Genomic DNA, 17,632 nt, shown 5'->3' with positions numbered 1-17,632 from the left:
ATCAAGATGGCCGGCAGCGTTCTGCTCGTCAACGTTTTTAAAATAATTATACACCTTAAACACTGTTTTCCGCGCCTAACTGTGCAATACTTGTCTTTTGCAATCTATTCTTCCATTTATTTATCTTACACACACACACACACACACACACACACACACACACACACACACACACACACACACACACACACAGTAAATGTTAATTTTACTTATTAAATGTATTGAAACACTCACACGTGAACAAACGAACTTCGGAAGTACTTGTTATAGACTGATTCCGATTGGTTCTACTGTACTAGCTTGTGACGTCACATAGGCTACCAGAAATGCTACGGCGCATATAGCAGCTGACCGCCTTCCGAAATGCCGTCTAGTCTAATTTGAGTGCAGTCCTCAAATTCCATATTAAAAGAAATAGTAATTACCACAGAGTATATTCAGAAAATAAGACCAAATTATTAGCGGGATGTCTAGTCAGGCTTGCCACCTTTCATTTTTCAGAAGCAGGGATAAAATCTGGGAATTTTTTAGCCTCAAACTTAAAGTTTTTAAAATCTGTAATAGCTACCTACTGTTTTACACAAAACATGTCATTACTTATCTTGTCTTAGTACCTTAGCACTTAATAGCTCAGTCGGTAGAGCGTTGCCGCGCTCAACCAAAGGTCCCAGATTCCATACCCGACCCCGGAACAATTTTTCCCTTGAAATTATTGAAGTCACATTAATGTTCATATTAATAACTTGATTTGATCAAATCAATATAGCCAAGGCACGTGACACCACCTCTGCCATAGTACAGTGGAGCGTCTCGTTTAGGCACAATGAAAACGTAAAGAAAGTGCAGGTAACGTATTGGGGGGAGGACGAGCCGTACGATAAACAAGAGGGCTGCACAAGGTTTTAGTTACAACATTTATGACGGAGCATAAATTGAAATTATATTTTCCAAAAATATACAAATTGCATAACGTTATTATATACACATTTTAACAAACAAGCAATTGAACGTTGAAATAATTCAATATAATAAATCAAATTTTGTTTCTTACATGATGTTGCTTTAAAGCAGCAGTTTTTACGGTCATGAATTTCATTTTCTGTATGACTAACATAATATTGTCTTCTGTGGCCGAATTAACAAAACTACAGTATATTGGTCTGAACTGTATCGGAATAAATTGAACTTTGAGAAGGGATAATTATGTTTAGGAAATAGTGTTGTCACTCCAGATCAGTATATTGTATTTTTGTTAATTCGACCACAGAAGACGGTGATATTATGTTAGTCATACAGAGAATGAAATTCATGACCTTAAAAAATGCTGCTTGAAAGCAACATCATTTATAAGTAGCAAAATTTGATTCGTTATATTGAATTATTCTAACGTTACAATTGTATTGCTTGTATATGATAACGTTATGCAATTTGTGTGTTTTTGGGAAATATATTATATCCCTCTTTTGCATAGCGCTCCGGAAGCTTCGAACAAGTATCTTTCCGGCTTGTTTTTGCTCTTCTGTCAGCATTTTCGGCACCCACCGCTAGCAAGCATTTCTGTAACCAAGCTCCTTACCGATTGCTATCAAAGCTGGTTTTTCCGATTCTTACTGTATCACACAGTTCATACAGGGACATCATTTTATTTTTACTTCAATTTTTATTGTATCTGCGTTTCTGAATGTACCTGACTCCCACCCCTTTCACTAATGTCCTTGCTAACGTCAGTCACACAAACTTACGGCCGCTGTTACTAGCAGTGAAGTAAACAGTACAGAGTACAGTGTGTTTCAGAAATATGTTGCGTTTTCTATAGAAGAAAGAGCTTATATTATTGAAGTTTATTTTCACACAGGTATGGTCTTTAGCATAACTGAATTTATCTGTGTGGACTTAGCATAAGTGAAGATTAGAGTTACCGAAAGTACGGTACCCTATAATAAGATACGGTACTTAACAACATTATTTAAACAAGAGTTTTGTTTTACTATTTGTAGGTATAAAGGACGATGATGGAAACTGGAATTACAATGTAACCGAATGTGAACAACAGTTTTTCTTGTTTTTTTTTTTTCTTCTTCACAATTTCCTGATTATATCATTACGGAATATTTTCGTAGAAATGTCATTAATCTGGTAGATAAATTTAGAGCAACAGAGTGTACAGAAAGGAAGAAAAGTGTAAGATGGCCAACAAAGGTGACAGAAGATGCTGTAGAATATGCTAGAGAAAGGATTCAGCGAGGTCGTAATAAGTCGGTCAAGAAGTTAGCTGTAGAAATTGGGGTTTCGTACGGAAGTGCTCATAAAATTCTGAGGAATAAATCAGGTCAGTAATATGCTGAATAAAGTAGACATTACATAATGTATATAACCTCCTGAAGACTTGAGTTTGTGAAAAAAAAAAAAAATATTACTATTCCACTGTTTTTCCATAAAATACTGTAAAGTAATGACCAAACTGAAAATCGTAATGCTATATTTCCCTGTAACATAAATGGATACACTACTTTTCTCTCCTTCTATAGCTAGTAAAATGATTTGTTTACATATTGCACTAGCAACTCCAAACTCCTGTAATGGAAGGGGATAACAGTGTTTCCGAGTATAGCCAGGTTAATGTTAAAAATGTTAGTAAAAATAAAGTGAAGTCCCTGTATATTTATGTAGACTACTGGACTGTACCCGAGCACGAGCAGATGCTCATTTCCGGTATCTAGTTCATATGTATCATTTCAAATGTCAAATTGTGAATAAATTTGAATTTGAATTTGAAAAAAAAAAATTTAATACGGCGATCTTCTTTGATTAGTGTGCCGATTTGACCCTTATTGCATTCTGTCACTGCCGTTGCTGGTTGTCGACGATGTTCGTTTCTCCGCCCTTTAAGTATTTCATCCCGCGTTAACTGTACTGATGTATAACTTACAGAACTGTCACGACATATACATTTTTTTAGACGAGTATGGCATTTTCTCCATAGTGAAGAATTCACAGTCCTTTGTTTGATACAGACATCGGAAACATCAACCTTTCTGAACAGCTATTGTTTCGTTTTCATGTGACTTGTCACATTGTCGATCCGTGTGGTGAAACTAGAGACATTTTGTGGTTACTAAATTAAATTTGCAACATTATGGGTCGCCGGGTTTAAAAAAAAAAAAGTTTCAGTTTCGTACCAGCCCACGTATTTTAGTGTTAATTTCGATCACACATTCGAACTGCATTCGTACTTGTACGGAAAAGGTGAAAGCTTAATAAAATAACGAATTGGGCGCCACCCTCTGCATTAAAATGTAACAGGTCCGTCCACACGCCGAATAAGGAAGAGCAGAGGTTACGTTCAGTGCATAAGAATGCACAGAAGTACATGCATTAAGCAAGTGGCACTAAATTTACTTCTTGCTGGTCTTACTCATTAGGTAATTAATATTTTTACTGTTGGACAGTTATTGAAATTTATGAATTGAAACAGACTGACTTATCAGAAAGCCAAGACCGCTAATGCTATGGTCAATCCCTTCCTCCCTAGCATTTATATTGGCAGTAACATTGAAATACGAGTGGACCCCGTGTAATGTTGCAGTCGAAACATTTTCACTGGTTACCATTTTTTTTTATATATTCCTATGATTTATAGACGTGTACGAGCATGATATACACGAGTAAACAAAATTGCTTACTTGCATGACCGCAGTTGGTTTATCAAACGAGGTTAATATACGAGGAATGATATACTACTTGCATTTCCTTTCTCTTTTGTCGGCTTTTGTAACATCCTCGTACTGAAATCATTAATGTTCGTTATTACCGTTGGGGTATTATTATCTTACATGTTATTGTAATTAGACTGAAATTATTGTTCTCTTCAAATTAACATCTTATCAAATTCTATTATCTATGTAATCTGTAGGTCTACTTATAATTATGCAATTGTTCGATATAAAAAAGGCATTTGATATTCTTATAATAGAGCATAAATGTCTTGTGAAGTACTATAATCTTAGTAATTTGTATTTAGAAGAGTTTCTAATTATTCAATTTAGAAAAGGCGTTCGATAACATTATATTGCAAAATTTAATAACTTACGAAAGAATATTGCCTTTGCAATACATAATAAATGTTTAATTATTTCGTACAAATGCAAATGATAAGGTGGTGGTGTTGTTGTTTAGTCAACTGTCATAAGACAGGACTGCACCCCACAAGTGACATCATCAAGGCATCAGTTATGAGGCAACTAGGCCAGGAGATAATGGAGTAGGGTGGTCAGTTCCTTTCCCCCTCCATTAGATACATCGCTGACTAGCTACATATTACACTAATCAGACTTCATATGCATACAAACAATTTTTCTTCCTCTGACACATATCGTCAAGTGTGATGTACTGCCTGATAATAGATTTACATATCAGCCAGAACCTCAATCAGAGGAGAATGATAAGGTGATATTTTTAAATAACAACTTCCTGAAGCTTATCGTTGGTTTACTTTTAAAACTTCGCAACTGCATTTGAGGAAATTGTACAAAAGAGCAAAATAACATTATTTTTACCTCAACATAATTGTTATGCATTTGTTGCTTTATAAAATATAGAAATAAACACATTTAAAAAAATATACACGGATTTCGATATTAGGGGGGAAAAGCCGACGTTACCTGTTTCTTTATTCTCTGAAAATCATTTTCTAATTATCTGCTATGTAAATATATTTTAAAATGATTTATTAAAGTTCTATATTCTCTGTGGTTTGTTTGAAATGAATCTTAAGTTTTATTGAAAAAAAAAACATATTTGACAACACTTGATTGTTTTTTATTTTGTATTTATTATTCGATTTGAATACAATTTCATCCATTTAGATTAGAAACTTTTGATAACGTTTTATGAAAGTCTGCTTTCTTCGTAATATTTATTTCGAAATATTTATCTAATTGTGCTATTTATATAGTAACGTATATTACATTGCAATTATAACTTCGTAAAATGCTGAAACGGATGTAAGTACTTTAAAACGAACATTTGAAATATGAATTATAGAATTTTGTTTCAAATTATTTTTACTTCCATAGATACATTTAACATAACCTAAAAAAACAGAGCTCGTCTCGGGAGCTGGATACAGAACGGGGATTCTGAACAGTGTTCTATACTTCAAGCAGTGTATATTTACTCCTGAAATAGGTCGTTTGCAAAAATTTCGGAAGTTCCGCCATAAAAAAGCATCATTTGGTACTGTTTAACAATTGACAAAGAGTTTAAAATGTACATGCGAAACACTGGGGTTTTCGTGTTTCAGCGAGATAGCTTGATTGCTAGTAGTTTTGTATAAATGTTCAAATGTACATGATTGCTATTATTATTATTATTATTATTATTATTATTATTATTATTATTATTATTATTATTATTATTATTATTATTATTATTATCATAATTTCGTTTATTAGAAATTAGTAGGAAACTGTTAAAAGTAATCTAGTTTACCATAGCGGTTCGTTAATATCAAAGTGATATGATTATTTCAGTACTCATATGTACCGCACATGAAGCGATGGTTTGTCGTTTGATATTCAATATTAGCAGAGGCGTCATTTAGGTAGGGCAGGAGGGAGGGAAATGAGTTTTAAAAAAATAGAAAGCGTACTACCAGACCCCACTAAAAATGTGAGAAATGCACATTACAATATTCCACTTTTAAAAAAAGCTTAAGAAATAAAAGACGAGCTAGTTAATAACTTTGCTCAAAAGAAACCAAGGTGTTGCTATATTAGTGGTTGTTATTGTAAATAAAAGTAAGTACAGTTTTTTTTGTTAGCTGGAGTTAAAGTTTCTCTGTCAATAAAATTGTGTGTTAATTTGTTCGTACCGAAGTCATATTAACAGCAAACACATGTAAATTAGACCTAAGTATAAGTTAGTGTAACCAGGATATGAAGTTAAAACTAGGTCTGTGTGTGAAAACTGAAAGTGTAGTCTACTGATAAATTTTACCATAAAACAAAATAAAAAATTAAACCTCGAGATCAGCCGTTTCTGTGCCTTAAAATAATAACAAAATTAATTAAGAAATGGAGAAAACACAATAAACTTAAAAAATATGTTCATGCATCTGATATGGTTTAAATCCTTTTTTTTATTTGTTTGTTTTCGTTTTATGGTCAAGTTTACTTCAGTTTACGTTATGGAAAGGAGTTCATTTCAGAGGAAATAGAGAGGGAGTATGCCACACAATAGATTTTAACTATAAGTTATTCCTTAAAAATCTTGCCCCTTCCCAAGTAGAAACTGAAATGATGCCCCTGATATTAGCGTCGATGTAGGGGCACTGCTCTTCCTTCTGAAAGCACTTGCATCAACAAAACGTCATCTTCACCTCACAAATCGCTACATAAAACCACAATTGAAGGGTTCAGAGCCATAAGTGGGCCAAGCGCCATTTATTAAAAACTGAGAAAGTAAGGTTTAAAATTAACTGAATACCGTAGTTAATGAAGATTGACATGCCATTTAGTTTTAAGGGGAGGTTGTAAGCTGATTCGGATCAAAATTAACATTTTTTTGGTTTTTAGCTGAACTAATAGATTAAGAAAAAGTCGGTAGGTTAAGGAAGATCACAACTACAGGTGTGCAAATTTTCATAGATGTAGATTGAATAGTTTCTGAGAGAAGTGTACCTGAAGTTGCTAAATTTAACACGGCGAGGATAGGACTTACAACCTCCCCTTATGCGCATACTTTATATTACTTGCTATATATTTCACTAATTTTAGCCCTTGTTTTCTTTGTTTTTAATATATGGCGCTTGGCCCACTATGGCTCTGAACCTTTCAATTTGTGGATTTTTTTTCCATTTCCCTCATTTATTAGAAATACATATACATAAGTTACAATGGCGACGACTTAATAACAATAAACAAACAAGAGAAATAATGTTATAGCAAATTAACCAAACATATAAGCGTTATTGCGAAAACTCTAATTTAACACAGTATATTAATACACATGTCATCTATACGTCATTACTAACGTGAATATAGCGTTAACGAATTATTTCCTCGGTGGTTTATTCCTTTGCCTGTCTCACAATATGAGAGCAATTTTTCTCGTCTTGCCGTATTAACTCAAAGGCCCTGTTGTCAGAAATGTTACGTTAAATAAAGGTAAAGTCGGCACTTCATAATGTAGTCTTGTTACTGTTTGCGTACAATTTTTGAGGATTTGTACAGCCCTGGAATACATTATGCGAATGATAAAATTTGAACTAATTTTATACGTAAGTAATATGTCACAATCAAAGACTGTCATGTCACGTTTCTTGCCCACCTTGTAGGACAAACACAGCAGTTTACTTTGAAGCTGCTTTTGAAGTAGATTCATCAGTTACGCTTCTTTGCAAGCGAGCAACCGGTTCTCGAAGGCGAGCAAAAACTTGTCGTAGAGTTGGTATTGTATTCAAGCGAGGTGTAATGGAATGATCTCACTTATCCACTTGTTATCCCACAGCTCAAATTGAAGCACTTTAACAATATAATGCAGCAATTCATGATCTTTCACTAGCCGCGTTCTGTGAAGGATAGCAAACCTTACTTTCTCTTTTGTTGTAAATATTCAACTCATCTTTGTTCGAATACTTTCCATGACTCTCAGGCAAGAATGTAAAACTGTGGGTCCCTTCTCGTACGTTTCGAACTCGCTAAATAACCTCGTCCCTGATAAAGAGCTGCAGATAAAATTTGTGGTCTACAGGGACTGAGGACATTATTTGGGAACAATAAATTCACCCTCCCAAAATAATGCCCTCAGGATCGATCTGGCTATATTTAAATAGTCATCTAAGAGCCAATTGGATAGTTTTCTTTTTCAATTCAATTTATTAGGCCATTAGACATACAGTAATAGGCTTCGTCACAGATGCTTTGAAAAACATATAATATATTTGAAAAACTTATAATACATTTGAAGAAAAAACACACAAATATAATAGAAATAGTAACATTTAATTTAAACAATGGAAAAAATATTTTGAAACTATAAAAATTAACGAAAACACTTATTGTAACTAAATCTAATTAAATGTATTTATTAAAAAAAAACGATTTCATGCAATTTTATGTTAAACTCCCCAACAAAGTAAAAAGGATTATTAAATAATCACTTATAAAGTCTAGTTTTAAAGCTATTGATTAGTAAATTATAATATTGACTGGGAAGGTTATTATATAATTTCATCCACATAAAATACACACTCATATATATATATATATATATATATATATATATATATATATATATATATTATACACACAAATTTAGGTCTGTTAATATTTGTGATTGTATGAAAAGTGGTCGACAGTGTTCAAGATAGTTTGATTTACATAAAATTCTAATGGCTTTCTTTTGCAAAATCAAAACACTTCCAATTTTGGTAACATTTCCCCAGAAAATTAAGGCATATGGGATTATCGATTGAAAGAAAGAAAAGTAGACACATCTTAAATAATTTTGAGAAACGGAAGTCATAAGTTTCTTTAAAAATATAAAGCTTTTGATAACTTTTCGCATATATATTCGATATGGTTATCCCATGTTTTGGTTATTCAGTAAACTTTATATGAAATAACAATTCAAAGTCAGAATAGGAGAAGAAATGTCAGAAGGAAGCGAAATAGAGAGAGGAGTAGGGTCAAGGATGTCCTTTTTAAGTAGATGTCTGTTCAACGTCTATTCGGAGGATTTAGTGAAGAACTGTTTTAAAAATATGGAAGGAGTAATAGTAGGAGGAGGAAGAATAAAGTGCATAAGATTTGATAATATGGCGTTGTTAGCAGAAGAGGAGATGATACTAAGGCATGTGCTACTGGAGCTAAATGACAGCTATGAGCAGTATGGGATGAAAATAAATGCAAATAAGACGAAGACCATGGTCATAGGAAGAAAAATAATAAAAGTAAACTTATGGGGCCTTATTCATAGACATTCTTAGTGCGGGCTTCAGGTGGATGATCAGCGAACTAACGTTTCTCGTATTCATAAACCAGTGTTAGCGATATGATATGATATGAATCCTGTACAAGTAACCAGTCGATAGTCGGGGCTAGTTTAGCACGCTCGTAGCGCGGGCTAGCGAAATGTCTATGAATAGCACCCATGAATTCTAAATGAGACATTAGAACAAGTGGACAGCTTCAAATACTTTGAGGTGTACTATAAGCAGTAACATGAGCTGCTGTCAAGAAGTCAAAAGGAGAAAAGCAATGGCAAAGAAGGTTTTAACAGAAAAAGAAGCATCTTCTGCGGACCTCTGGGAAAGGACTAAGGAAGAGACTAGCGAAGTGTTTTGTGTGGAGTGTGGCATTGTATGGGGCAGAAATATGGACATTACGACGAAGTGAAGAAATGTGGATATGGAGAAGGATGGGGCGTGTGAAATGGACAGGCAGAATAAGAAACGAAACTGTGTTGGAAAGAGTAGGTGAAGAAAGAATGATGCTGAAACTGATCAGGAAGAGGAAAGGAATTGAGAAGAAACTGTCTTCTGAAGGATACCTGGGAAGTAATGGTAAACGGGACAAGAGTTCGGGCAGAAGAAGACATCAGATGATAGACGACATTAAGTTATATGGATCATATGCGGAGTTTAAGAGAAAGGCAGAATATAGGAAAGACTGGAGAATGCTGGATTTTTCAGTGAAAGACCTGCCCTTGGGCAGAACACTATAAATGAATATCAATGTCGATTGCTGCGCTTGATACACAGCTGGGTTTGTTAGCGGCGCACAATTCTTTTATTGTATTTCTGTCTCTATGCAACGTCACAGTTTTCAATGGCGAGAATGGAAGATAGCAAAGGGTTGCAATGCATTTTAATGCTCTGACTCCCACGACTAAGATAAGTCACTTAAAATTTACCGGTCACTCACCGGCAGAGGTATAATCAAATAACTGTAATTGAATTGCTTTTGGCTTACCGTAAAGTTGAAAGTTTCTAGAGCAGAGGAAGTGACAAATTATTTTTACTTATTAATATAACTTATTGTATAACGGACACCACACTTGTAAAGAAGTAATATATTATTGTTAGTTCTAAGTAAGACATTCTCTGGAACATTGGTTTCGTTAGTGTGTATTGTTGTCACCATGCTGTGACGTCATGTGTGACGCAATTCTTTTGACAGCTATAGTATCGTTTACTACAGCAGACCTAATCCCAAACTTTGTTGCCCACGTTGAATTTCGACGCTGAAAAATCTCTGCAGTTGAAAGTGTACTAATCACCGCCACCATTATCTTGATCACACAATTAGACTAATATTTTGATTATCACCACTGTTAACATCACTATAATTGCTATCATTAATTCCATCACTACCACAATTAGCATCATAGCGTTGTCATCTTTACTGCGTGATACAGAATTCTGTTCTACATTTACGAAGTAACCTTCGTTTGGTTTAATGTATATTCACTCTCGCTTTCTCCCACTGCACGCTGGTGGCATTTCAATTTGTGGTTGATGCCAATATCAATTCATCAGTGTCCTCGGAAGTACGGAGGTGTGACGTCTCTCAGGTTGTGAATGTCTAGAGTCTAGACTATGGATGTGACATGAAGATCGCGTTTCAAACTGCTAGAGGAAACGGGTCGAGATCTGGAACACCTCATCGCTTGTTTACAGTCGTAACTCGCCAGGAATGCCAATTCAGTCTTCGTGCATTATTCAATAATCTAGGAAATATAACCAGTCCGTATGTTTTTACGGTGAACGAGCATTGTCTTGGAAAGAAATGGGGTAAAACTCAATGACGGTTTCTAGTATGATTGCAGGTTTGTGCAACCGCAGCCTTTATCATATTATTTTAATCGGATCTAGATTGAAATGATACTTCTCCCAATACTATTTCAATTAAAATTCTTTCTGGTCATCGATAAGTTTAATAGACACTTCGTTTCCATTGAGTCCAATCTCCCAGCTGACTATCGGAATTCTCACTCGTTTCTCGTGCGCGCGCATCTAGCGTAGTAATTACACAAACAGAGTCGTTAAGCTGTGTATGGTGACTGGTGGTTGCAGACGATGTACAGCCTTTGGGGCTGACAAGCAAACATTCACGGCAGATAAAAAACTTATTATTTTTTTTCCTTTCACCATGGTAATGATGCCAAAACAAATGCTTATATAAATTTTGGCCACTCGAGCGCGATTACAAAGACCGTCTCGAAAGTAAGTTTCCCTGGGGTCGTTTACAGAAAGAAAACACAATTTCACGGAAAGATTTAATGGAACAGATATGGCAATTATTGAGCTGTTTTTCAACGTATTCCCTACCGGAATTGAGACATTTGTCATACCGTGACATGAGAGGAGTAAACGGCTGTCGCATACTGGTTCCGATCCCAGACGGCAGAATTCTACGATACAGGGATGCAAAAATTGATTCTACGGTATGACAGATGTATCAATTAAGGTGGGGAATATGTTGAAAAATACCTCAATAATTGCTGTTTCTGTTTCAACAAATCTTTCCATGAAATTGTGTTTTCTTTCAGTAAACGGTCCTAGGGTAACTTATTTTTTACGGCCACTCGTAATTGCACTCGAGTTGTCAAAATGTATATAAACACTTGTTCCGACATTATTAACATGGTGGAAGAAAAAAATCAACTTTTTTATCTACCCTCATGAGAATGTTTGCTTGTGAACTTTGTTTGCCTACATTGAAGAGAATGAAAACTTTTGTGAGAAATGCCATGAACAAAAGAGGCTTTCGGAATAAGCAATGCTTTCAGTGAAGACATACTTTATCGTGAATATTTTAAATTTGAACCAGAAATTTATCGAAAATTTCACTCATGCCAAAGAATGTAGGACTTATTTCTTAAATTGGATCAAATGTTTTCAAGGGAGATGTTTAATATATAGTCTATGTACAGCATCATTTGATATTTTAATATTGCTTATGTGACTTCAATAACAGCTGATCTTATACGGTACATACAGTAGTTATGTTTTATTCTTAATTCTATTGCAAAATGTAATCCCCTTCCTCATATTTCGTTACTTATTTCCTTCTGTCAGGATTAAATTTTTGTTGGATGGTTTGAAGGTCGTTTTCAGAATGTGATAAAAAATCTTCGTATGTTTGCGTTGAGACTTGGTAACGTAGGCTAGCAACATTGTAACCCGATTTTGCTTACTATAGTTGTACCACATACGAAAAATAATAGATTATAGCATGTTCGTTGACTTTCCTCACCATACGCAAGGTTTGATGCGGAATCAGTGAATCAGTAATCGACAATCAGAGTCGCAGTATGACCTGGAATCTGAGCTGACATAAAGCATGCGCAGATGAATTATTTTTTGCGTGTGGCTCACCTACAGCCTAGTATAGTCGATGGCAGAAACAATTAGCTCCGCAACGGATTTCAGTGATGGTAATGAAATGTACGGCACGAAACCTCGACTTTACTTCCTTCCCAAGTCAAGGATTTCAGTCATTTTTCTCCTATAAGATAGAGACTCGTGAGTCTGGGGTATAGTGGTGTATGAAAACCACTCTTCTGCCAAAGAACGACTATAGATTGCAAACATCTACGCTTTGACACCATGTTTGGCGCAGAGCTGAGCTGTGCAGTAGATAGATAAGCTTGCATACTTCCTCTCATGCCAACTGTCGATGGTGACAAGATAGGGAAAGTGTTTCTACACATAGAGGTCACCGATCCGTAGGAGTGTGGTTGTCACAGACTGGTCCTTGTGTGGTCCGCTCCGGGACGGATAGAGGTGACGGATTATGTGATGTCCTGGACGCTGAGCAGGCAGTGGTCCAGATCGCCGTCTCTCTCTCAGATGCTTTTGTGATTCACAAGTCATTTTTAATTCCGTGGGAGGGGAGAGGGGGCCTACGCACCATCTGTACTTTTGGCGTGTCAGTTAGGTGATTTGTGCTACACTACTCATACGATGCTTTTATGCTTTCGTTTTGGAAGAGACATTTTTACGATCTTTTCTATCTTCCTGTATCTCTCCTGTCGTATACTCGTTTATGAGCAGATTGGACCATTAAAGTTTAAATAAATAAGTACTCTTATGCAAATGACTATTAAAACCTAAATAATAATACTAATAATAATAATAATAATAATAATAATAATAATACTACATACATACATACATACTTACAAATGGCTTTTAAGGAACCTGAAGGTTCATTGCCGCCCTCAAATAAGCCCGCCATCGCTCCCTACCCTGTGCATGATTAATCCAGTCTCTATCATCATATCCCGCCTCCCTCAAATCCATTTTAATATTATCCTCCCATCTACATCTCGGCCTCCCCAAAGGTCTTTTTCCCTCCGGCCTCCCATCTACATCTCGGCCTCCCCAAAGGTCTTTTTCCCTCCGGCCTCCCAACTAACACTCTGTATGTATTTCTGGATTCGCCCATACGTGAATAATAATAATAATAATAATAATAATAATAATAATAATAATAATAATAATAATAAATTATTCAACAATGATATGCGGTAATATAAAAATGAGTTTAGAACAAATTATACACAATTAAACAGTCTATATTTTGCGAATGATAAAGTGATCATTGCTAACTCAGGGGATGATTTACAAAGAGGCATATTTGCAATAAAGAATGTATTAAAATATTTTGAGATTTTCATTTCATTTATTTTATTCCATAGATTTTACATCAGCATTCTAGCTTTATTTGCACTAAACCAGTTGTTCCCAATCTTTTTGAAGGCGCGACTCATTTTTGGGCGGACTTTAGTTTTGCTAGCTCTCCCCCCCCCCTCCCCACTACCGTACCGGTTCTTGACTTCATTTCGAAAACACTAATTCCTGTAAGAACTCAAAACAGTAACGACAATGATACAATATAGGAGGATGAGCATAGGAATGTTCTTTGACGAGGAATAGAAAAGAGAGATTGATGCTGATTTCGTGAAATGGTTAGGAACTGACAAGTAATTTGGAGAAGAGTTATGTAAAATTTTGTATAGAAATAAAAGAGCGTGTATGATTCTTCATTCCTTTAGACGAGCTCACGAGAGCAGCTGAAGAGACCGTGTTGCATGGTCAAATTTCCTAATATTACAGACGAATCTTAACATAGGCTACATTATGAACACGTCGCAATCTCTAATTTAAGTTCGAACTTAAGTTTGTTAACAAGGAATCACAGTAATCGAGATGAGGCGTCACGAGTGTCTGTATAAGATTCTTTTTTTAATGTAATTGGTAGAAAGTGTTTTACGTTCTTTAAAAGGTGGAACAGCGGCAATATTTTCTTGTATGCATGGTAGGGTGACCAGATTCCCAAAATAAAAACAACGGAACACTTATTAAAGTTGACATGAATCAATATTTTATCTAAACATTCATTATTACTTGTGTTTATATGTCTAGTTTTATTTATTTTAAAGTAATACTACACTGTTTACAGTAACAAGGCTATAGGTCTAATAATTATACATTACAGAGTAGCATGAATACTTGGCTTAAGTCATTTTTAACCATTTTTATATTGAAACTAGTCTGGATTAATTAGGTTAACGTATCTGTTTAAAAATACTCCAGGTTAATTGGACCTCACATTATATCCATGTCACTGTATTCTGAACCTGTTTCAAAACTAATTCTTTTTGTCTCATATTACCTTTTAACTATTTTAACATTCTCCATGAAGATGAACTGTACAGTAGTGGCAAAAAAAAAAAAAACCAACAGACCATTGTAGCTGATTTCAGAGCCTTATTCACTCCAGAGCGTCGGTAGACTGGTAACGAAGACTTTCGTGGTTCGAATCCTGCCTGGGAAGGAAACTTTTTTTTTTTTGTTCCTTATTCAAATTTATTCCCAAAACTTTTCGATTGCAACGATATTTTACTACTTAATTAACTTATTATTTCCAGAACATGAATTTTACCAGCTTATTTTCTAATGGCTTTCGAAATGGGCTACGTCAGCAGTCGAAACTACAACAATTTCAATAGATCACTCGCTATCTTGTGAATGCGGGCGTGGCATGCGCAGTGGCTCATTTCGGGGACTTTGATTATTCCGTCGGTCCGGTTTTTTTTGCCACTACTGTACAATCAGCATCATATTTCTTTGCTGAGTGAATTTGCTCTAGACGTATTGGCCTTTCCTTCAGGAAACTATAGAAGTCCATGCAAGACACATTTTTGAAATGACATTTTGTGATTAACATGGCCTTTATCGAATTCATTACGGTGACATCTGATGGAAACAAGATAGAATTAACCAGTGTTTTACGTAATTATTAAATAAAATAAAAGAAAAATAAATATTTCGACAATAATTTAGGGAAACGGGTCGCCATTTTTAAAAAGCGGGACATTTGACGTCCCGAGCATACTTATCTCGGGACAGGCGACAAGAGGCTGAAAAGGGACAGTCCCGTTAAAAACGGGATGTCTGGTCACCCAAATGTATGGGTAACTTGAGTGTTCCAGTTAAGATCATTATCCATAAAGATTCCAAGATTTGTTACTCTTTTACTATACTCAGTAATATGATATAATACAGCGTTTCTCAAACTATGGTCCGTGGACCACCTGTGGTCCTCGAGGTCTGCCCTTGTGATCCTTCAAAAAAGACAGAAGAAAAAATAAAATTCAAACGAATTGTTTGTTACATTATAGCTGAAAATCTCAGAGATTGGAAATTACACATGGCAATCGTTTTCACTTTTTCTTCCAGTACTGACATTTTATGAAATTTATTACCATACCCGTCTATCGACTTCTCACTCTACTCTCAGCAACAAAAGAGGGATTTAAAGCACTATGAACGTGGTGTTTCTCGCCATCTTTTCCCTGCACTTCTGGTGCTGCACCTGTAACCCAGCCAGGAACCACCCGAATTCATTACAGAGGACCAAAGTACCGAACCTTTTCATGTATTTATGGCTTTAAATCTTTCTTATGTGGTACACGCTAGTAGTTGTCTATGTCTCTGTTATATAGTGCCCATTATACATAATGAAAAACTGGCTTCGATCCGGATCTTTGAAAAGAAAGGAACGTGATGATACGCTTCATTCAGGCAGTGCCAATAGTTCAGAAGCTGTATGTGAAAATATTAATATCAATGATTCTAGTGCCATTAAAGAAATATAAAATATGGGTCTAGAACAACTGTGTAAGAATCGACAGGCTCATCCATCTCACTAATGTGAGTACCAACATTTTTTTTTAGTTAATAAATTAAAGATTATCCAAACTCTAATAGCCTTGAATTATTAAAAAAAAAATAAAATAAAATAAATTTTCTTCTATTAACATTAACTTAATTAGCTAATACTAATATAAGTTAATTGAATTAAATTAATTTTAATTAATTAATTCTAATTTAAAATATAAGTATACTGGTATTAAAATATGCTACAAAAATTATAAATTTACTTTCGAAGGGAACAAGAGTAAGGTGGTCCGCGGAACTGTTCTGACTTAAAAAAGTGGTCCCCACTTCAAAAAAGTTTGAGAAACGCTGATATAATATATGGTATAATGCAAGACATAGGCCTATTATAATTTATTGTACAATACATAATGTCCTAGGTTATATATAAAACTGTAAAGTTATTTAAAAAACTGTAAGTCAAGAATGAAAGGTAATGTCGTGTATTATATTTTCAAATGTGCGCGGTATACTTCATAAAAGTTCATCGTACTTGTTGCACGATAGCGCCACTCTCCATTACCCAGAGTTGTGAGGCGTGCTGATAGCTGTGCCATCTGTTGACAGATACATGAAGTACTTGTACCCGTACGAGTGCGAGAAGCGGAGGCTGAGCACGCCGGCGGAGCTGCAGGCTGCGATCGACGGCAACCGCCGAGAAGGACGGCGGAGTAGCTATGGTACATATTCCGAGATGGTCCAGCGCAGCCCTCTGCCCAACCTGCCACCGACCCACCCCTCACAGATGTCACCCCTCAGCCTGGTGACAAGCGGCAGACCTGCCATGAACGGAAACTCCAATCACCACCATCACCACCATCCGTCTCATCATCCCTCACACCCTCAGCCACACAGCCAACCCCTGGGAGCAGGTATGTCATGCAACACGCAATGCTCGCCGGCCATCACTGATACGTCATAAGAGATAAAGTAGTCCAATAATAAGCCCTATCGAGATGCTTTGGTATTGACTTGAAAGTGGCACGAGAAAGGTGGCAGAAGTGTTAATCAAGTTTCTCTAACCGAAACTGCCTTCCAACTGACAAGGAAACTTTAATTGAGATCATTTCCAAACCTCTCCTAAAAATGCGCACAGATCTTCAGGTGGCCCGGGTTCGATTCCCGGTTGGGACAAGTTACCTGATTGAGGTTTTTTTCCGGGGTTTTCCCTCAACCCAATATGAGCAAATGTTGTGTAACTTTCGGTGTTGGACCCCGGACTCATTTCACCGGCATTATCACCTTCATCTCATTCAAACGCTAAATAACCTAAGTTGTTGATAAAGCGTCGTAAAATAATCTAAAATAAATATATCTTCAGGTCTAGTAGTATAAAAAGTGAAACATTTATGCTTGGAGACCATATTTTTCAGTAATAGCGATACGCGCGAAATCGTCCAC

General features: G+C 35.7%; 1 protein-coding gene across 3 annotated transcripts in view; it reads left to right on the top strand.

The window, feature by feature from the left end:
- retn (retained) overlaps positions 1-17,632 on the top strand; it is a 974,937-nt gene that overhangs the window by 936,533 nt on the left and 20,772 nt on the right. For 2 of the 3 annotated variants that reach the window (XM_069816720.1, XM_069816721.1), the window contains exon 6: positions 16,799-17,103. In XM_069816720.1, the coding sequence (XP_069672821.1) occupies positions 16,799-17,103 (305 nt within the window). The remainder of the gene's footprint in view (positions 1-16,798; positions 17,104-17,632) is intronic. The other variant, XM_069816722.1, reaches the window with a different exon arrangement.

Source organism: Periplaneta americana, chromosome 17, assembly GCF_040183065.1.
Source record: "Periplaneta americana isolate PAMFEO1 chromosome 17, P.americana_PAMFEO1_priV1, whole genome shotgun sequence".
NCBI classification, from domain to species: Eukaryota; Metazoa; Arthropoda; class Insecta; order Blattodea; family Blattidae; genus Periplaneta; species Periplaneta americana.
This window is presented reverse-complemented; position numbering and strand designations above follow the sequence as displayed.